Genomic DNA, 21133 nt, shown 5'->3' with positions numbered 1-21133 from the left:
CGAAGTTCTTACCATGCCCAAGCTAGACTCCACCTTTGCCAAAGCAAAAATCCTCCTCCAAACTGTCACCCTCGGATCCCCCTTCCCTGTGTCCGGCGCCCGGGCCCGCCCCCCCCTCCGGTCCCTCCCACTTTTCCCAAACAAAGCTCCCGGGCAACTTTCTCCCTCGCAGAGCCCCGCCCGCCCGCGGCTCCCCAGCCCCAGGCCGGGAGGTAGGAAGGCGCCGGCGGGAGTCGGGGATCCAGCTTTGGGGTGTGTGAGTTGGGGTGGGAAGCTACGAGTTATGAGATGAGGTGTTTGCGGGAGGGTCTGTAAATTGCTTGGCCCCCTCTTTTTGCCCGCGGGTCCGAGTTTGCGCTTGGGACTGAGTCTTAGTGAGGTGTTGGAACTTTCGCCGGAGTTGGGGTGTCTGTTGCTGGGTCTGAGTTTGGGATTGTGCGCTCGGGAGTGGGTGAGGGCTGTGGACTTTGGCGGCTGTGTCCGGTGGGTGCGAGTGTATGCGGCGGTGTGGGTATGAAGTGAGAAAGGACCCGGTGCGTGTTTCTGACCGAGTTGGGTTTCTGTGTATCATTTGTGGACGTCTGATCCTCCTAATGGAGAAAGGAGGCCTCCGGGGTGGCATAGGGCCGAGCTACAGTGCTTTCTGGACCTTCAGTCTTGCCTCTTCGGAAGTTTGGGGCCTCGGGCGGGAAATTAGTGGGGATCTTTCTTACCCGGCTCCTCCGTCCCTTTGTCTGGCCACATGGGGGAGAGCTGGGCTGGGATTTAGGCCTACGGGGGTCCTGAACGCCTCAGCGCCACCGGACTCGGCCTGGGGTCTTTGTCTGTCTCGGCCTGGGCTCCGGGGTCCGAGAGAGGAGGGGGATGGGAGCCTGGACTCTGGGGTCCTGGGAAAGCTGTGGAAGACGTGGAGCCGCCTGGGAGGCGGGATCTGACTGTATTGGAAAAAGTTTTCCCCTGTTCCTGGCCTCCGGAAAGTCACTGGGAACTTGAGTTGGATCCGAGCCCACGGCGCAGGGGGAGGGGAGGGAAGGGGCGGGGCCGAGGGCCAGAGGGGAGGCGCCCTTGCCGGCCAGCCCCTCCCCAGATGGGGGTTGTGGGAAACTGGGGGAGGGGACGCCTGGGCCCTTTGTTCTGGCTCTCCTGATGGCAGGGCGCCCTTGCCCCCCAGTTTGTGGTTCTGTGGGTCTTTCCTGGTCTGGGCTTGAGTTTCTGCCCTGAGTCTCTGTCCCTCCTCTCTCTGGCTCTCTGTCCCCTTCTCTCTGGCCCTCTGGCCCCTTCTTTCTCTGGGTCTCTCTGCCTTCCCTCTCTGGGTGTCTGTCCCCCGACACTGGATCTCTGTCTCCCCATCTCTGGAAGTCTGTCTCGTGATCTCTGGGTCTCTGTCCCTCTCTCTCTGGACGCCCCCTCCCCCTCAGTCTTAACTACGGCTGGGGCCCCTCCTCCTTCTTTTCTCGCAGCTGCTGTTCACATCCTAGCACCTGTTCTTGGGGTGGGCCTGAGAAGATCTCATCCACAACTCCCTTCCCTGCAACTAGGCCCCGACTCCTGTCTTCTTTCAAACCAGTAATCCATACCCGAAGCTTTGGCCCTCATGTGCCATGCGCCCCAGGCATTACTTGGGGGTCTTCAGGACTTCACCACACCCCAGGCTCCCCTGGAAACACAGAGGACACTCTCACCCTCAGCTGTCCCAGAAATCGAGCCCCCTTCTGCAGGACTTAGGAGTCCCGACCCTCAGCCTCCTGCTTCCCTCAGACCCAGAAATCCAGACCCCCTCACCCTCTCCTCCCTCAGACCCAGCAATCTGAACTCCCAGCCCTCACTGCCCTGCAGTCTCTCTGTGGGTGGGGGTGGGGGGCGAGGGCGGGGTGGGGGGGAGGCACCTTGCTGAGCTCTGTGTTCCTCCAGGCCCAGATGGGGGAACCCCGGGCTGGGGCCCCCCTGGACGATGGCAGTGGCTGGACAGGAAGTGAGGAAGGAAGTGAGGAGGGCACCGGCGGCAGCGAGGGGGCTGGGGGTGATGGGGGCCCGGACGCGGAAGGAGTATGGAGTCCCGACATCGAGCAGAGCTTCCAAGAGGCCCTGGCCATCTACCCACCATGTGGCCGGCGGAAAATCATCCTGTCTGATGAAGGCAAGATGTATGGTGAGTCCGCCCCTCTCTTTTGCCCTGGCCCGGGCTGATTAAGACTCAGGTAGCAGCTGGTATCGCTGTTGGCACAGATGAGGAAACTGAGGCACAGAAGGGTAAAGTGGTTTGCCTGAGGTCACAGAAGTAGTGGAGCTGGGATTTGAACCTGGCAGCCCGGCTCCAAAGACTGCAGCAGGAACTCTCCCACAGAGCTGGGATGATCTGCAGGCCGGCTTGCTTGCAGACCTCTGGCAACTGCTGCTTCTCGCTCCTTCCCTGGTGTTGTGTGTGTTGAGAAGTCCCGTGAAAGTCTAACTCTGTCCCGTCTTTGACTCTTCAGGTCGGAATGAGCTGATTGCCCGTTACATCAAGCTGAGAACAGGGAAGACCCGAACTCGCAAACAGGTGTCGGGATTGACTTGTGGGCCTCTCTCTGGGGTGGGCTTGTCTTCTCGGGGGGGTGGGGGTGGGTGGGCATCCTATGATGGGCAGGTTCAGGTTCAAGGAGGATCTGGTTCATGTGTTTTTGTCTGTCTTGTTGGCGCCTCTGTGAGTTTGCTCTGCTGTGCCCGTTTTGGTCTGGATCTCTTAGCAGCTGTGTTAGCAACAGGGACTAAGGTAGAGAGACTGAAAAATCCAAAGAGAGAAGATGAAGAAGGGAAAGGAGGCCTGGATTTGCTGGGTCTGGGGGAGATCAGTTGTGTAAGTGGCTAGAAGAGACTAGCCACTGTGGACACGCCTGTGTTAGCATGTGCCTGAGATAGCTGGCTTGTTCTGTGCATTCGTCATCGTTCATGTTCTGGGAGCTCTGGGGGTCATCTGGAGGGTGGGAAGGCAGAGGGGATTCAAGGGGCCAATGGCTGTGTCCTGAGTCTGCTTCTCTGTCACTCTCCCCAGGTCTCTAGTCACATCCAAGTTCTGGCTCGAAGGAAATCAAGGGAAATCCAGTCCAAGCTCAAGGTACGGAATGAGGCAGACACCCAGAGAGAGAGGGCAGAGACCCTGAGAGTGGGGGACAGAGAGAGGGATACAGAGGCCTAGAGAGAAGGGGACAGAGATCCAGAGGAGAGGTCAGTAGAAATACAGAGAAAGGGGGACAGAGAGGCCCAGAGTGGGTAGCAGAGAACCAGAGATGGGTACAGAGTCACATGGAGATGTAGACAGAATGAAGAAATAGAGATTCCAGGTCGGGGGGCGGGGGTTAGTGGCCCAGCAAGCTGGGTGGATAGAGGTCCTGGGAGAGGAAGAGATTTGTAGAGAGAAGGGGATAGAGATTTAGCTCAGGACAGGCAAGAAGGATAGGGTGTCGGGCCTCTCCTCTGGCTACTGCTGTCCTCCTTCTCCCTCTCCTTTCCTCTCCTCCTCCTGGTGTCCTCCCTTTCCCCTCTTGTACTATGAGGACCTCCTCTTCATCTCTTTCTGGTTCATCTTCCTGTTTTTTAGTCCCCACATGGCCTGCCTGTCATTTCTGCGTCCAGAAATCTTCATTTTTTGGGGCAATTTTCACATCCTTTTTCTTCATCTGCTGGATTTCCGGTTTCCTCTTGGCCCGAGACCCTCATTTTCTTCCCCACTGGGGTGTAGGGTCTTCTCTGCCTCTTCCTTCTCTTCTTTTGGATTTGGGGACCATGACTTCCTGCCCCCCCCCTTTTTTTTAATACTCAGAAGCCTTCCTCTGCTTTCTCTCCAAATCCAAAAAACCTTCACTTCTGGTCTTTTCTGGACCTCATGGTCCCATCTCTTTCCTGTCTGGGCTAGGAAGTGTCAACTGCATATCCCTCTGGGTCTAAAGTTCTCATTTCCTGTTGCCTGCATATCCGGAAACCTTCACTTCCAGCTCTTTTTTGGACCTAGAAACCCTTATACTGTATACTGTCCTTTATTCTGAGTATAGGAATTCCTTTTCCCCTCTAGGCCTGGGCCCCTCTACTTCCTGTTCCATATTCATCCTTGCTCCTCCTTCCTCCCATTTTTCAGCCCAGGGTGGTAGAACTGTAGGGTTTGGGAGGGCAGGAAGGTGAGAGTCCAGGCCTCACTTCCTAAGTCATGTTTTCTTTCCTCCTTTGGCACCCTCCCCCACCCCCACGGGCAGGCCTTGAATGTGGTAAGTCCCCCTGCCCATCCTCCCACCCGCTACTTTACCCCAGACTTGCCTGAGGGGGCCAGGAGGGGCAGGGGGCTATAGAAGAAGGATTTGTGCCCTCCCCCAATCCTTTGCCTTGATTCCCCATCTCTGCATCTCCCCATGCTTGCCCTCCCTGGCATTGACCCACCCTGCTGTGTCGACTGGGATTCCCCATTAACATGGACCTCAACTTCTCCTTCAGGACCAGGTTTCCAAGGACAAGGCTTTCCAGACCATGGCCACCATGTCCTCAGCTCAGCTCATCTCAGCACCTTCCCTGCAGGCCAAACTGGGCCCTGCTGGTCCTCAGGTGGCTGAGAGATTGTGGGGCTCAGAACTGGAGGGGGGCGGGCTGTGGTTTCAATGAGGCACTGACTGACCCCCACGCCCCCTTCTTTGTCTCTTTTCCAGGCTTCAGAGCTTTTCCAATTTTGGTCAGGGGGCTCTGGCCCCCCCTGGAATGTTCCAGAGTGAGTACTCTCTGTTTTGGCTCATCACCCCCATTTCCCCCATTCCCTCTAGAGAGACGTTCTTATCCTGCTTCTGTAGCCAGCTATCTGGATTTGAATCCTGGAGAGGAGGCTGGGGTGAGGGTCTGGAGAGGAGGACAAGGCTTGACTTGGGATACTGGGGAGGGGGCAGGGCATAGAGAGTCCAGAGAAGGGGTTTCACGGGCTGAGAAGGAGTGGAGAGGCAAGGATAGTGCCCAGGGTCTGGTGGTGACTGGGATTGATGACAGTCTGTCGATGGGTGACCTGGGGGAGGAGCAGGTTTGGAGAAGAAAGGAGCTTAGAGTGGGACTGGATGAATGTGCGGGGACGGGAGGATGTCTGTGGGGAAAATGGCATCCCAGTGAGATTTGGTGGTCCCAGAGGCTCACGGGAAGGCGTGTTTTCATCCTGTAGGGATGTTCTTAGGCCTGAGGGGATAGCAGGTGTCTTCTCTCAGAGTCAAAAGGAAGGAAATGGGTCCCCGAGGTACATGGGAATGTCCATTTCAGTCCTGAGAGAGCCCTGAGGGTGACAGAATGTGTTTGTTGCCTGGAGGAAGAGAAACAGGCCCCAGAGACTCATGGGAAGGGCAGTTTTCAGCCCAGAAAGGAGCCAGTGGATCCAGGCTGGGTGGGTGGGGGGGCATGTGGCCGCAAGACCTTGAGGAGTGGTGTTGGGGGTGACAGGTGAAGTGACATGCTGTGGGATCCAGGCTCCAGGGAGGGAAGAAATTTCCCCTGTGAGGTGCTGGGACTCAGGAAAGGGTCAGAACAAGTCCCCTGGGTAGAAGGAATTGGAGGCTTGCAGGGAGGGGGCTAAACTGGAAGGAGGGAGTGCTGCTGCAGTGAGCACTGCTCTGGGCACTGGGGTCCCACCTGTAGGGAAGCTGATAGTCAAGTGGGGGAGATGAAGGTTAATTAAATCATCACCCGCCTAAACACAAAATGAAAGAAAATGTGATGTGCTCTGAAGAACTGCAACAGGTTCTGGGCTAAGGGAGAGAGTCCTGGGGGTTTCTGTGTGGAAGTAGTGTTGAAGGCAGAGTAGGACTTGGACAGGTGAAGAATGGGGGTTGGTAATATTTTAGGCAGTGAACACAGCATGTGCCAAGGCCCTGAGGAGGGAAAATTTGGTGAGTTCCAGGAAATGAGAAAAAGTATTCAGCCACTGGCCAGTCAGTTGAATGTTTATTGAGAACCTATTAAGTGCCTGGTCCTCTGCTTACACTGGAACACAGGATTAAACAAGTTAGACAGGATCCCTGCCTTCATGGATCTTCCATATTTGGAGCGGGGTCTGGGGGGGGTGCGGAGACCAACAATAAACATGTAAACAAATAAACATTCATAAGAAAAGATTCAATGTGGGAAATAAAACAAAGCGTATGTGCCCTCTTTAGTCAGGGGTCAAGAAGGGCCTCTCTGAGGAGGTGGTGTTTGGTCAGCAGCCTTGATGATATGAGATTAAGTCAGTGGGTAGGGTCCTGGAATTTAGATTTCAGAATGGGGATGCTGAGTACGAGGGCAAGGCCCCTGGGAGTGGGGGGTCTGAAGGTCCCTGGAATTTGTCTTTCTGATTCAGGTCTTTTGACTCATTTTTTTTTTTAAATATTTTTAGTTGTTTTTTTTTTTTTTTTAAGATTTCATTTTGTTTTATCTTATTTTTATTTATTTGAGAGAGACTCTCAGGCAGACGCCCTGCTGAGCAGGGAGCCCGACGTGGGGCTCCATCCTATGACCCATGAAATGATGACTGGAGCCAAAATCAAGAGTCAGGGGCGCCTGGGTGGCTCAGTGGGTTAAGCCGCTGCCTTCGGCTCAGGTCATGATCTCAGGGTCCTGGGATCGAGTCCCGCATCGGGCTCTCTGCTCAGCAGGGAGCCTGCTTCCCTCTCTCTCTCTCTCTCTCTCTCTCTCTGCCTGCCTCTCTGTCTACTTGTGATCTCTCTCTGTCAAATAAATAAATAAAATCTTTAAAAAAAAAAAACAAAATCAAGAGTCAGACGCTTAACTGATGGAGCCACCCTGGTGTCCCTTAAGATTTTATTTTTTAAGATTTTATTTATTTATTTGACAGAGAGAGAGAGAGAGAGAGCACAAGCAGGGAGAGCAGTAGGCAGAGGGAGGACGAGAAGCAGGCTCCCTGCTGAGCAAGGAGCCTGATGTGGGGCTCGATCCCAGAACCCTGGGATCATGACCCGAGCTGAAGGCAGGCACTTAACCCACTGAGCCACCCAGATGCCCCAAGATTTTATTTTATTTTTTTTTAATTTTTATTTTTTTTAAAGATTTTATTTATTTATTTAACAGACAGAGATCACAAGTAGGCAGAGAGGCAGGCAGAGAGAGAGGAGGAAGCAGGCTCCCCGCTGAGCAGAGAGCCCGATGTGGGGCTCGATCCCAGGACCCTGGGATCATGACCTGAGCCGAAGGCAGAGGCTTTAACCCACTGAGCCACCCAGGCGCCCCCCAAGATTTTATTTTTAAGTAATCTCTATACCGTATGTCGGGTTCAAACCCACAACACTGAGGTCCAGAGTCTCAGGTGCCCCTGGCCTTTTGATTCTTGACCTCTTCCTGACCTCTGACCCCAAGTGTTGTCTCCATGGCCTCCGACCTTTCAGTCTCAATCATCTCCTCAGCTACCCATGGCTAATTGGCCTCTAGAGCTGGGCTGTCAGATACCACGGTCCCTAGCCTCATGCAGTTACTGAATTTTAAGTCGATTAAAATTGACTTAAAAATTCAGTCCCTCGGGCACTCTAGCCACATTCGTGCTCGGTAGTCACATGTCATGTGTTCGGTGGCAACAGGTGGCTAATGGCTACTGTGCTGGACAGTGCAGATACGGAACATGTCCCTCACTGCAGGAAGTTGGATTGGACAGAGTCTAGATTGGACATGTAGACTCTGTTACGCTGCTTCCTCACCCTGGACATCGGACCGATGTCCCATCTCGTGACCCTTGGTCATTTTCTCCTTACCCTCCTCTTTCTCCACATTGGCTCTCCCTTGCGTTCGTTCCCCACCTGCTGAGATCCTGTTTCTCTTCTCTTTCTGCCATTTTGTGAGAGGCACTGAAATGTTGTCAACAAGACCACAGGCTCTGTAATAGGGACTGACTTGGATTTGAGCCCAGGCTCCTCTGTGCCCCAGCTCTGTGACGGTCTGTGCCTCAGTTTCCTCCTATGCAAAATGGGAAGAGGAGTAATTGTACCTAACCTCCTAGGGTGTGAGGATTCTGTGAACTTTTGCACATTACGTGCTAGCAAAGGGTCTAGCGTGGTCCCTGGTAAACCTTAGCTGGTACAGTTATCTTTCTACCCTGCTGACCCCCAGCTTCCTTTCTCCCTCAGCGTGAAGCCATTCTCACAGACACCGTTCTCCTTGTCACTGACCCCCCCATCTACTGACCTCCCAGGTAAGAGTCTGCTCTGTACCTGCCTTGTCTCCCCTCTCTCCTCAACCCCACCTCCTTTTTCTTCACCTTCCACTGATCAGGGCACTCATTTCTACAGAGGTCCAGATCTGAGGCAAATCTTGCAGGGGGTATGGAAAGATGAGTGATAGAATTTGTAGTGGTTAAGATCATGGCCTCTGAATTCAGACACACTGGATTTGTGTTCTGCCACGTGCTAGCCTGGAAGACACGGGGAAGGTGGATTTGTCAACATTCTTTCAGATGCAAGTGGCAGAAACTCAAATCAATCTCAATGACCAAAAAAAAAGAAAAGGAATTTATTGGTTTAGGTAACTGCTATTTCAGGAGTGGCTGGACGGACGGCTTCAGGCATGGCTGGATCCAGGGGCTCAAATGGTAGTGACAAATTTGCTTGGTCTGCTTTCACCTGTGGTGTTTGGTGGCTTCATTCTCTGGCAGGCTCTGCCCATCCTGGCAGCAAAGATGGCTTCCAGCAGTTCATGCTGATGTGGTCCTAAGAACTCACACTGGTGAAAGAGAACTTGCGGGTTCCACAGATTTCATCAATTCGCAGTGCTTTTGGCTGCAAGTAACAGAATGCCCAAAGTAATAGTGCCTTAATTAAAAAGGCCTTAATGATTTCATATAACAAAGAGTCTGGACACGGGGTGCTCTTACGCTGTCTCAGCAGCTCAGCGATATTGGGACTGGCATTTCTATAGGTCCCTTGGTCTCTTTCTTAACGTCCCAAGATGGCTGTTGTGATTCCAGGAATCATGTCTCAAGCAGGACTTGACCAGGGCCAAAAGCTTTCTCCTCCCAAAGTTCTGTCTTTTTCATTCAGGAAGAAACTCCTTCTCAGAAGCCCCTCAGCAGATTTCCCCTAACGTCTCATTGGCCAGGACTGTGTCACATGGCCATCTCTAGTTGCAAGGGAGGCTGGGAAAGTGAGTATTTAGCTTTTTTAGCTTCTAAGCGGAGGCAGGCAAGAGAGAAGAGTGCTCTATGTATTCAATACACATTAAGGATTTTTGTTGTCCTTTTTTTTCTCTCTTTCTAGGGTACGAGCCCCCCCAAGCCCTGTCACCCCCTGCCCTGCCCCCACCTGCCCCATCACCCCCAGCGTGGCAGGCTCGGGCCCTGGGCACTGCCCGGTTGCAGCTGGTGGAGTTCTCAGCCTTTGTGGAACCCCCTGATGCAGTTGATTCTGTGAGTGCAATTTTAGAATCATCACTGGCTGGGAATGGCGGGGGCTGGGGGTTGGAATACAGAGGGTGATAGGAAGGGAAAGGGTAAAGCAGTGGTTCTCAAACTTTAGCATGTCTCAGAATAACATGGAGGGCTTGTTGAAACATAGATTGCTGGGCCCAACCTTCAAATTCTGATTCAGTACGTCAGCGTGGGGCTTGAGAATTTGCATTTCTAACGTGCTCCCAGGTGATGTTGATGCTGCTGGCCTGGGGACCACACTTTGAGAACTGCTAGCATGGAGGAACTGGATGGTTGTGGGGTCACGGTTGGGAAGGTCAGAGAAACTTGCCAGGTCATTGTTTGTTCATTTAGCAAACGTTTTTGAGAGCCTGCTGTGTGCCAGGCATTGTGGTGGAGACTGGAAACCTGGAAGAGCAGATCTAGTTTCTAGACTTGAGCGTTTCCTGGGCTAGGATGGAGCTAGATACCATATTAGTCATGGTGGGTTGACTGTTCGCAGAAATAACCTTAACCTTCAGGGAATGAACGTAACATCAGTTTCTCACTCATGTAACATTTCCGTGTAGGTGTTCAAGTAGGAGCCTTCCACGCAGTGATTCAGAGAATCAGGCTCCTTCCATTTTGTGGTTCTGACGTTTTCTAGGGCTTCAGAATCTGCTGCTGGATTCTCTGCATCTGGCCAGCAGATGGTGGAAGGGAGAGACCCAAAAATCCTGCAGAGTTTTTATGGGTCTGGGTTGTAAGTGGCAACTATCAGGTTCTGCTTACATCCCATTGGCCAGAATTTAGTCATGTGGCCACACCTCACTGCAAAGGAGTCTGGGAAGTGTAGTTTAACTTTGTGAAAAGGAATGGGGAGTTTGTGAACACCTGGCAGTCTCTGCCACAGCCACATAAACACCAATTGCTGTGTATGATGGTCCTAAAAAACCCAAGTTGAAACCCTCTCATTTCACTTGGAGCAAAGGTAAAGTCCTTTTAGTTGCCCACAAGGCTCTGCATGATCTGATCCCCATTCCTGCTCTGTCCTCACCTCCTGCCCTTATACCCTTGCCCACTCTGCTCTGGTCACACTGGCCTCCGTGCTCTTTCTCAAACACACCAGGCCCACTCCTGCTTCAGGGCCTTTGCATCTGCTGTTTTTGCCACCATGAATATGTTTTCCCAGATACCGCCACTGTCTCTCTCCATTCATTCAGGCCTTTGCTTATCTTCTCAGATTGGCTTTCCCAGATCGTTTTATGGAAAATACCCACTGCCATCATGCTCTACTGCTTTACTATTCTTTTTTTTTTTTAAAGATTTTATTTATTTATTTGACAGAGAGAGATCACAAGTAGGCAGAGAGAGAGAGAGAGGAGGAAGCAGGCTCCCTGCTGAGCAGAGAGTCCGATGCGGGGCTCGATGCCAGGACCCTGGGATCATGACCTGAGCCAAAGGCAGAGGTTTTAACCCACTGAGCCACCCAGGCGCCCCTGCTTTACTATTCTTTATTGGGAATTTTTTTTTCATAGCATTCATCACTCTGAAATTTATATTATCCGTGGGTTGATTTTTATTAAAATTATCTATCTTTGCTAGTAGACTCCAGGAGAACTCCATGATGTCAGGGACTTTGTCTTCTAGCCCTATGGCCCAAAATAGTGTTTGCACACAGTAGGTCTCCCAATAGATGTCCATTGAACAATGAGTATGTGCTGGGATAGGGGAAGCTCAAGTTTTTGTGCGTGTAGAGAGGAGACATTTTTTTGTTTTTAAATTTCTGTTTATTTATTTGTCAGAGCACAAGCAGGAGTGTGGGCAGAGGGAGAAGCAGCAAGGAGTCTGTTGTGGGACTCATCCCAGGACCTTGGGATCATGACCTGAGCCCAAGGCAGACGCTTAACCTTAAACTGAGCCACCCAGGCATTCCCCAGAGGAGTCATTCTGCCTGGGAAGTTAGTGAAGGCTTCCTTGAAATGACAGTATTTGAGTTGGGCTTTGAGGGTTATGCAGGAGTTTGCCATGTGCTGAACTTTATGTTGCAGGTACAGAGATGAAAGCAGCATGAAGTTTTCAGGGAAACAAATAGTCCAATAAGGTGTGGGAGCTGGTGCAGCTGCAGATAGGTGGGCAGGTGCCAGTTCTGGAGGAACTGGCATTGCCAAGCTGAGTGATCTAGGCTTTGTCCTGAGGGTGATGGGGAACTATAGAAATGAGAAGTGTCATCTGATTGTGATCAAGTGAGGCTTCCAGGAAGAGGCAGATTTGCATAGACTTGGGCCTTAGATGATGGAGGGAAGATTTGTAATGCAAAAGAAGATGGGGAAGGTGTGAGGATTTCAGAATCTAGACAAAAAGTGATAAGAATGGGGACAGGTTGGGGGGGTCTTGATGTGGGCTAAGTAGATTCCATCCATCCATCTACCCATCCATTAATTGAACATTTGGGACCACATATTCTGTGTAGGGCCAGGTTGAAGGAGTGTGGGGTTTGTCCTGGGTGCTCTGGGGAGCCACAGGGAGATTGTGAGCAGGGGAGGTCCACGGTCAGCTGTGGGGATCTGTGAGGGATGACCGGAAGAGTGGAGAGTGGAGCCTGGGAGGCCAGGGTGGAGGCTGGGGAGAGAGTGGAGAGGATGGGGCTGTGGGGATGGAACAGGGGACAGGACTTGGGGACTAAGGTGCCTTGGGACAGAAGGGAACAGCTACAGTGCTTGGGAGTCAGGCCCAGTGTCTGGGTGGACGGTGTGAATCTGCTAGTGGGAGCTGGGGGCAATGAGCACCCAGGGTGCAGCCCATCTCCCACTCCTCACCCACGGCCCACCCTTCTCAGTACCAGAGGCATCTGTTCGTGCACATCAGCCAGCACTGCCCCAGCCCTGGAGCACCCCCCCTCGAGAGTGTGGACGTCCGGCAGATCTATGACAAATTCCCTGAGAAAAAGGGTGGCCTGCGGGAGTTGTATGATCGTGGGCCTCCTCACGCCTTCTTCCTGGTCAAGTTCTGGGTGAGTTCTGCTGCCGAAACAAAGTGCCTGCAAGTCACTTGGCCTCCCATGGACGGGGATGCTCAGAGCGTAAGCCCCCTTTGGAACAGGGAACAACGAGCAGTTTTACCCCCAGGATGGGATGGATAGGACTTGGGTCTCCAGGCCCCTTTGCTAGGGAGTAGCCACTTGCCTTAGCAACCAGGGTCATGAAGGGGTGGGGAGGGGAGGGTTGCTAGGGAGTAACCTGCCTCCTTAATAACCAGGGCCTTGGAAGGGGCTGAACTCCCGAGTTGGGGGCTTCAGGAGAAGAAAGTTGAATTCTAGGTCTCCTTTGTTGGGACTATTACTGGAGAGAGAGGGTCAGGACCGTTTCAGGGAGCCAGGCTTCTCCAGTACCAATTGAAGGGTGGGTGTTTTCCAGAAACAGGCCCATGGAGACAGGGGGCTTTGAATGCAGAGGAGGGTAGGCAACTGCAGGGCTATGGGAGAAACCAGGCCGTGGAGCAGAGTTCCCACTTGAGAAGAGTCCCCGCCATTTATAAGGAATCTGCCTGTGCCTCCTCACCCCCAGGCGGACCTGAACTGGGGCCCAAGTGGTGAGGAGGTAGGGACCGGCGGCAGCGGCGGAGGCTTCTATGGAGTGAGCAGCCAGTACGAGAGCCTGGAGCACATGACTCTCACCTGTTCCTCCAAGGTCTGCTCCTTTGGCAAGCAGGTGGTGGAGAAGGTGGAGGTGAGGCTGGAGGGGTGGAGCTCTGGGCAGGTGAGCGCCCAGACACCTGCCACTTTTGGGGTACAGACTGAAGGGATCAGAGCCACAACATTTCCTGCACTTGGGTGTCTGTGTGGTGGGGTTTTCATTCATGCATGGGCTTAGAGCTGATATTGTGTCCCCAAGTCACATGTAGGTGTTATTTTCAGGGTTCAGAGATAATGTGTGATACAGAGATTTATAGTCACTAAGATTCAAAAGGTTCTTATGGGTATAGAGGAATCTGTAGGGCAAGGAGGTTCGGGGGTCGCACTGAGGGATCACTGAGGGCCTGAGGGGTCTTGATCTCAGAGGTCAAGTAAAGTTTGGAGACCTAGTGGAGGGGAGGGTCTTTGGAGGGTGTGAGGGTATCTTAGGGCCTGGGGGTCAGAGCAGTCCAGAGGTCTCAGAAGGGTCAGAGCACAGTTTTGAGAGGCTGGAGGGGTCCCTCGTTTGCAGGCTCAGGGATCCCAAGTCGAGGACCCATGGGTCCAGGTCCCATCTCTGCTGCACCACAGATGGGGCGATGGCGGGGATGACGGTAGTGGGGAGTGGGCCTGGCATTGGAGAGGCACAGAGTGCCTGGGGCAAGCCCTGTGTCTCTGGGTCACTGCCCTGCCCACTCTGCACCCCCCACCCTGGTTCAGACGGAGCGTGCCCAGCTGGAGGACGGGAGGTTTGTGTACCGCCTGCTGCGTTCACCCATGTGTGAGTACCTGGTGAATTTCTTGCACAAGCTGCGACAGCTGCCTGAGCGCTATATGATGAACAGCGTCCTGGAGAACTTCACCATCCTCCAGGTGAGGCACTGGGGCTGGGCTGAGCAGGGCAACCAATGGGGTGGGGAGTGCCTACAACGGCCCCTTGGCCCGGGGACCCTTGCACGGGGGCGGGGGCGTGACACAGGGGGAGCCTACAGTTGAGCCTTTGCTTAGGGGACCCCTTTACCCAGGAAACTGATGTGGTGGGGAGTCCAGAGCACTCTCATTTAGGGGGATCCCCCCTCACTGGGGAAACGGACTTAGAGGGCATCCCACGGTGGATCCTTGGTTTAAGGGACAAGCCCCCCTTTCATAGGGAACCTAACCTTAGCCCAGGGGACATGATATTATGGGATCCCCCTGAACTCTGGTTAACTTTGAAGATTTTGAGAGAGTTGAAGGGAGAAGGGAGAGAGAATCTGAAGTAGTGCCCAATGTGGGGCTCGATCTCACAACCATGAGATCATTACCAGAGCCGAAACCAGGAGTTGGACGCTTAGCTGAGTCGCCCAGGCACCCCTACTTTGGTTAACTTTGCTGTGCCATCCGATGGGAGGCCCCTCACTGCTGACGCTCAAATGGGGAACTGGACATGTCAGGCATCCCCTCCACCTAGGGAATGTGATATGGTGGGGACCTCTTTCCTAGGTATCCCGTGGTACCTCGGGGAGGGCACAGTGATCTCTGCTCTCCCTTTTGTGCACAAACCCTTTCTCTTGGCCTCCTTGGCAGGTGGTGACAAACAGAGACACCCAGGAGCTGCTGCTCTGCACCGCCTATGTCTTTGAGGTCTCCACCAGTGAGCGGGGGGCCCAGCACCACATTTACCGCCTGGTCAGAGACTGAAAGGGGACCCCAAAAGTGACTCACCCCCCAGATTACCCTCCTCCCAGGAAAGACCTCCAGCTTAACTTCATGCTCGATTGGGGAGGGGGCTGCTCTGTGTTAGAGAGGACCTTACAAGCTGGGGGGTGAGTTGAAAAGATGGATCCTGATATTGGGACCTCATGGTGGTGTCTGAAAAGGACAGATCGCTCCAGAGCATCAGGGACTGGGGACAGAAGTGAGACAGCCCCGAAGTATAGCACTGGTTTCTCAGTCTCTAACAGGCGCCCTCCTGCAGCTTGGTTCTGGATGTTTTTGGATGGTCTTAGAAAGTATGTTGGTTTGTCCTTCTGTTTTTTCAGCACCCTCCTCCCCTTTCCCAATCTGCCTCTCTTTACCAAACCCAACCCTGTGACCTTGAGATCAAATATTGAAGGTTAACCCTTTGTGCAGGAGCAGAGCCAGGTGGGCCCTGAAAATATTTTTTTTTAATATAACAAGAGATATTTATAAGTGGGTATTAGGGTCGTGACTTTTTCTCAGCTGGACAAGCTGTGGGGTGAGGCTTTTAAATTTCAACCTCTCTTCTCAAGATGTAGGCTATATACTGTGTTGCCTCCCCTCGCCCGCAAAGTGTGTTGGTTTGTGTTTTGACAGAGGATAAAACTATTTTACCAAAACGCAGGGGATTTATTTGGGGTTTGGGTGAAAATAATCCTGTGGGAGGTGGTAAGCCGAAAGATGAGGCAAGGAAATGAGGTATCTTTGGGGACAGGAAGCTGGTGGCCGGAAGCCCCAGGTCCCGCGGGAGAGGTGACAGCAGCTGGGCAGGCAGACATCGGAGTCCCCCAGGGAAATGAGGAGGTGGAGGACTCAGTGGTTGGGGCGAACTGGGGATTGAACAAATATTTACAGACCACAGGGAAGCCCCTAGGGCGCTTGAAGGGGACGGGGCGGGGCTTTGGGAAGAGACTGGGGCCTAGCGGTACCGAGCGAGCCGGTCGTAGACTTGGTCCAGGTTTCTGCACAGGAATATCGAGAGCGTCATGAAGCTGAGCTATAGAGAAAGGAGACCTGTTCAGAGAGGTCCGCAGGGTCCGGTGAGGGGGACTGGGGTAGGGATGGTGGGTGTTCCGAGGGAGAAAAAGGGGTAGTGCCAGGGGAAGAAAATTAAGTGTGGAGATTTGGGAGGGGCGGAGAAAGGTGAGGTTAGAGGGGGAGCTCAGCCAGGTTGAGAAAGGTGGGTCAGGGATGGGAATTTGGGGGCTTGGGGTAGACTACCAAAGATGCGGAGGGTGGGGAGGATGGAAAGAAACGGAACAGGGTGGGGTAGGGAGTATTCAGCTGCGTCTAGCGCAGGTTCAAAGTCTGGGAAGGAGTGAGATCCGGAGCTAGCCCAGGGTACTTTATTCTGGAGGCTCATCTGTCTCTCTCTCTGCCTCGGCCGCTAATTCCACCTCGACCTCCACCTCATCGCCCGCGCTCCCGGTCTCAGGTTGTTCCTCATCTTGATCCCAAAGCGGCCAGAGCCCCAGGGCCACGGGCAGCTTGCCCTGTGGGGACTTGTCCCCCCAGTTGGGACAGGCATCCGCCATGCCCCAGCCACCCCACAGACCGCCGCTACGCCCGCTGCTGCTCAGTACACCACAGCGCCCGCCGCCGCCATCAGCACAGGGACCAGGCCCGGGGCTCGAACCACAGGCGCCCAGCACCTGCCGCTGGCGTTCCCGGCGGAGCGCCCTGCGCAAGATTAGCAGGCTCAGCCCCGCCACACTCACCTGCAGGGAAAGGGGAGGGATATTGCGGCTACGAGCAGGGAACGCCAAGGAGGGCCAATGAGAGCTTCGCAAGGGCGGGAGGGAACGCCTACTTCCTGCGTGCAGCCAATTGGGGCTTGCAAGGGGTAGGTCTCCCGCGTACATGCGGAGAGGCAGGAGAACCTGGATGGGCTGACGCTCTAGCAGGCTTGCACCTTTCCCAGGGGTTTGGGGTAGGGCCATCTAGGGATTGTAGGGCCAATTGCGAGTGGGGGCTGGACCAAATTACCTCAAGGAGACCGACACCTAGACAAATGCCCACTATGGAGATGAGGTTGTTGTGCAACCACTTTTGGAGGCTCCGCGCGCAGCCCTGGGAATGTGGGATAAGGTTAAAAGTAGGGTCTTTCTGGGATTCGCCCTCAAGCCCGTGCCCACTGTTCTTAGCCTAGCCTTCACCCCTCTTTAAGGCCCGCACCTCATCCCTAGTTAGTAGGGTTCTCTAGTCTCTCCAACTTGCCCGGTCCCACCCTCCTCTCAGTCACGCCTTTTCTTTTAGTCCCCGCCCCTCAACCCGGGTCCCTCCTACGCCCCCCACCCCACCTGATGTGCCCCTTTCTCATAGCCCCACCCTTCAGGCCCTTCCCTAGTCCAGCGGTTCCGCCTCCTGGGGAAGCAAGCCGAGACCGCCGCCCTACCCCCTCACAGGGCCCTCCCCTTTCTAGTGGGCTCCAAGCCCTCCCCACCTCGCTGTAGACTTTGCTGTCTGCAGGAACCACGCAAAGGTCAGTACTGTGCCGGGGCCGCGCCAGGGGTCCGGGCCGGCTGAACTGGGGGAAGGAGAGCTTATCGAAGACTGCAGAGTCATTGGTCGCCGAGGAATTATAGCAGGAGCAGGGCACGCGATGCACCTCCGACTCGTTGCTGATGAGGCTGGGGATACTGAACCAGTCCCGAGGAGAGTTCCAGCCGCAGCAGCGCAGCTGCGAAGAGGGACGGGAGTCAAAGGGACGGGGACTGGAGGGATTCAAGATGATTTGGGGGTTCAGGGGACTGGATGATGTGTATGAGGTCATGTTGGGGAGCAGAGGGCTAGATAGTGGGCACGGGGGGGGGATGGCGGGCTAGGCTTGGGGGCATTAGAGGAACAGGGGTTAGGAGAGACGAATCACGGGCCACCTGGGGCTGTGGGAGGAGCTGCAGAAGACTGGGTGGGCAGTGCAATTCAGCCTAGGTAGGGGACAGGTGGATGGGAGGGCAGGGCCACGTGAATAACCAGGGAATGGAGTCTCACGTGGGCCGGGTCCCCTGGGGCCAGAGTCACTAAAGATCAGGGAGTTGGGTCAAGCTAGGGCCTTGGGACTGAGGGCGAAGTCTTGTCGGGGCAGAAAACGGAGCCTCTCCAGGGTCTGGGAGCTGGAGTGAAATGGCCACACGAGTCTGTTCGGCTATCTTCTGGGGGCGGGGTGATATTGGGGGTGGAGTAGGGTTACCTTCAGGTAACCCCCCACCCCGCTTCGTTGGGGCAGGGGGCAGAGCTACGTCAGAATCCCAGAGCTAGAGGGAGGGGTACGCATCTGGGGACCTCACGCACCTGGAACTGCACGTAGTCCCAACTCTCCTCCGCCGCCGACTCCTCCGGACGCGAGCGGTAGTTCTGGATGGTCTCCAGCACGATTTCCTTCACCCTCCGCTCCAGCTAAGAGGCGGAGAGTGAGGCTGGATTGCGAGGCTGGATTTCCACCCGGGTTTGCCCCTACCCAGTCCAGCTACTCCCGGGCTTTCTCAGTCCCAAGGGGTCCCCGAGCGGTTTGAAGGCGCTCTCGATTTCTCACTGAATGGCGAGCTAGGTCTCTGTTCCTCAAAATCTGCCTGTTGCTACCGTCTTTCTGTTCCCCCGCTATCTCCCACGGTCTCTCATTAGGTCTCTGTCTCTCTGGAGTCACCTGTTTCTCCCCCAATTTTTTTCTTTTCTGTTTGTTCCCCTTTGGATCTCTGTCTGTCTTGCTATGTCTGTTTTCCTCCATCCGCGTCGTGATCTTGCTTTGAGTCTCCTTGTCTCTATCTTCCTGTGTGTCTTCTCTGTGTCCCTGTCTCTCTGCCTTCCTCTGCCCGTCACTGTTATTTCCCTTCGTCCTTGTCAGCCCGTGTCTGCTTTTGTTTCTGTCTTTTTCCACCACCCCCGTACATTTGGGGGGAGTGTGGGAGGGGAAGCCAAGCTCACCCGCATCCTCTGAGTGGAGATGAGGATTCCCAGGGTGATCTGCGTGGCAAACAGGAGCAGAAGTATCCCAAAATACTGGTGGGCAGAGTGGAGAGGTCAGACTGAGCGCCCCCCCCTCCCCCAGGATACAGAGGCTGCAAGGGCTCTGTTTGAGGGGGGATGTGGATAGGGGACTCACCAGGCCCAGGAGGCAGCGGAGCTCCTTCAGGGACCCCACACAGCCCAGGAGGGCAAGGCCCATGGTGAGAATTCCTGAGATGGCCAGGGCCTTGGACCAGATCTGCAGGGGCACGAAGGACAAGCCTGGGGGAGGTGAGAGGCGGTGACATTGGGCTCAGGCACACAGCTCCAGGAAGCCCCATTCCCCACCCACACAGCCACTCAACTGGGGAGCAGTATTCTGGGGAACTCTCTGGGTGTCTGTCCCTGCCACATGTTGAGTCTCTATTCCTCTCCTCCTGGGATTCTTTGTCTCCTTCTCTCTGGGACTCTGTCCCTTCTGAGTCTCTGTCTCCCCCTCCCCCACCGCCTCAGGTCTTTGTTTCTGCTCTGGATCTCTGTCCCCCTTTCTCTCTGGAGGCCGTTTCTTCCTCTTGCTCTCAGTCTCTTTTTCCTCCTCCTGCTCCTCCTCACCCCCAACAGTTTCAGTCCCATCACTTGATCTGTGACATTGGATCAGTCACTAAAACCTCCCTGAGGGCCGGGGGAAGATATCTATTCCCTAGGGTTATTTTAAGGGACACATGGGAGGCACGCGTTCAACGCTGTCCTCAATACAGGGCAAACACTTATTAAATCTGAACCATTAGGATCGCGACTATTACTCTATTACAACTCTCCTATTATTATTAGTGTTCTCTCTGCTCTTCTACTTCTTTGCTGTGTAACATCCAGTAAGTGACATCCCCTCTCTGAACTTCAAGAGAGGGGAAGGTCTGTGGGAGGGTCTGATAAGCATCTGCATGAGCTCTACCGCCTAGGAAGTGCCTGAGAAATGGCTATTACCATTTTTATTATCATTCATATGGACAACTCATTTGCCAGAGGAAGACTGAAGGGGCTAAGAGCAGTGGCAGGCTGTGAAGCAGAACCTGGGACAAGGGAGACCCCCGGGATGTCACCTGGGGGCAGGCCAGGTCATGCTTGCTCCAGGAGGCCCTCCCCCACGGCCCTGGCCCCCTCACCTACAAAGGACACGAAGCTGGTCTTGTCAATGAGTATCCAGATGCCGAAGCAGAAAATAAGGCTGCCTAGGACCTGACAAGGGGAGATGGGAATATGGCGGTGGGCAAAGGTGAGGGGGACTGGGGGAGGTATATCAGGTCAGGGGGCAGGGGCTGGGGCTGGAGCCTGGGTTGGGTAGCCATGTGGCAACTCACGAAGAAGAAGAGGTTGAAAACGAAGAGGAGGTACTTGATGAGGCTGAGGCAGCTGTCCTGGGCCGACATCTTCACCTAAGAGGGGTCAGCAGCCCGTGGGAGGGACAGAAGAGAAGAGGTGTTGGGCCCGGAGGAGACGAGCAGAAGACAGAGGCTGTGAGAGACAGAGAGGGAGAAAGGAAGAACACAGAGAAAGAGGAAGTCTCCCCACGGCGCACCCCCCCCCCCCCCCCCCCCCCGCCACCGCCAGCGGTGGAGCCCCACCCCCTCCCTCTACAGGCGAGGTGGCTTTCTGGCCTGTTTCTGTGCCCCCCATGCCTCCCTCACCTGCCCCACTGGGACACACACCCGTACTGGAGGGGCCTTGGAGTTTGTGGGCATCAAGGACACGCTGGGTATTCCCTCCCAGGTCTCCATGGTTCAGGCTGGGGGACCGCTGAGCTCCTTGGATCCACCTACTCTGGGCACCAGGACCCCAGGCCAGCCCTGGACAGCAGCCGACCTCACAGACACTCTGACCTCACTGCCTGCTAAGCTCTGCCATCTCTGCATCTCTCTCTGCCCCCGCCCCCTCCGCAGCCCTCGGCCTCTCATCCTCCCTTTTCTGGGTCCCTGTTCCCTTCTGTCTGGGTCTCTGTCCCTCCCTGCCCGCCTCTTCCCCCAACCCCCCCGCATTTATCTCCTCCCTCTCTGGGTTTCTGGCCCTTTCTCTCTGCAGGCCAGTCCTTTCTCTGCTTATGCGTCCCCTCATTGTCATGGGCCCCCTCTCAGAGTCTGCATCCTGTTCTCAGCAACAAGTGTAGAGCGCGGAGCCCCCGCATGCTAGGGCAGGGCTTGGGCACCTGGGGGAAGTGAAAGTGCTGCAGTGCCCCCGGTGGGACGGTCCCTGGGAGTGAGGGGGGGTGGTGGCTGGGCAGTGCCTAAACACCCAGAGAGGAAGCTGAGCCTCTAGCAGTACTTCCTGCATCTGCACTGGGGCCCCAAGAGGGGGATGCTGGGGAGGAGTCAGGATTGAACCCTGGACCTTGACAGTTAGATCTAGGTCCACACCTCTTGCTTGTCTTGGGACCTGAGCCGCACACC

At 54.7% G+C, this 21133-nt stretch overlaps 2 protein-coding genes across 10 annotated transcripts; one reads left to right on the top strand and one right to left on the bottom strand.

The window, feature by feature from the left end:
* Positions 1–144: 144 nt before the first annotated feature.
* Positions 145–15208, top strand: TEAD2 (TEA domain transcription factor 2). Of its 4 annotated transcripts, none has more exons than XM_047711413.1 (13): positions 145–212; positions 1912–2149; positions 2475–2539; positions 3032–3094; positions 4227–4238; positions 4462–4569; positions 4671–4729; positions 8106–8170; positions 9231–9379; positions 12198–12371; positions 12925–13086; positions 13752–13904; positions 14598–15208. In XM_047711413.1, the coding sequence occupies exons 2-13, from the start codon at positions 1918–1920 to the stop codon at positions 14709–14711; spliced, it is 1356 nt and encodes a 451-aa protein (XP_047567369.1). In that variant the 5' UTR covers positions 145–212; positions 1912–1917; the 3' UTR covers positions 14712–15208. The 4 variants fall into 4 exon arrangements, with proteins under 4 accessions (XP_047567369.1, XP_047567370.1, XP_047567368.1 ...); XM_047711414.1 differs by having other exon boundaries at positions 183–252; XM_047711412.1 differs by lacking the exon at positions 145–212 and having other exon boundaries at positions 12925–13047.
* A 151-nt stretch (positions 15209–15359) lies between these two features.
* CD37 (CD37 molecule) lies at positions 15360–20894 on the bottom strand. 6 transcript variants are annotated; one of them, XM_047711419.1, is made up of 9 exons: positions 20399–20626; positions 20051–20125; positions 19856–19928; positions 18850–18974; positions 18672–18746; positions 18042–18146; positions 17194–17430; positions 16737–16820; positions 15360–15747 (listed from the first exon to the last, which is right to left on the bottom strand). In XM_047711419.1, exons 1-9 carry the CDS (start codon positions 20465–20467, stop codon positions 15670–15672), a joined length of 921 nt encoding a protein of 306 aa, XP_047567375.1. In that variant the 5' UTR covers positions 20468–20626; the 3' UTR covers positions 15360–15669. The 6 variants fall into 6 exon arrangements, with proteins under 6 accessions (XP_047567375.1, XP_047567372.1, XP_047567374.1 ...); XM_047711416.1 differs by lacking the exons at positions 15360–15747; positions 20399–20626 and adding an exon at positions 20802–20894 and having other exon boundaries at positions 16138–16820; positions 20051–20206; XM_047711418.1 differs by lacking the exons at positions 15360–15747; positions 20399–20626 and adding an exon at positions 20802–20892 and having other exon boundaries at positions 16138–16820; positions 20051–20127.
* Positions 20895–21133: the final 239 nt, after the last annotated feature.

The sequence above is a fragment of the Lutra lutra genome, chromosome 17, assembly GCF_902655055.1.
Source record: "Lutra lutra chromosome 17, mLutLut1.2, whole genome shotgun sequence".
Classification (NCBI taxonomy): Eukaryota; Metazoa; Chordata; class Mammalia; order Carnivora; family Mustelidae; genus Lutra; species Lutra lutra.
This window is presented reverse-complemented; position numbering and strand designations above follow the sequence as displayed.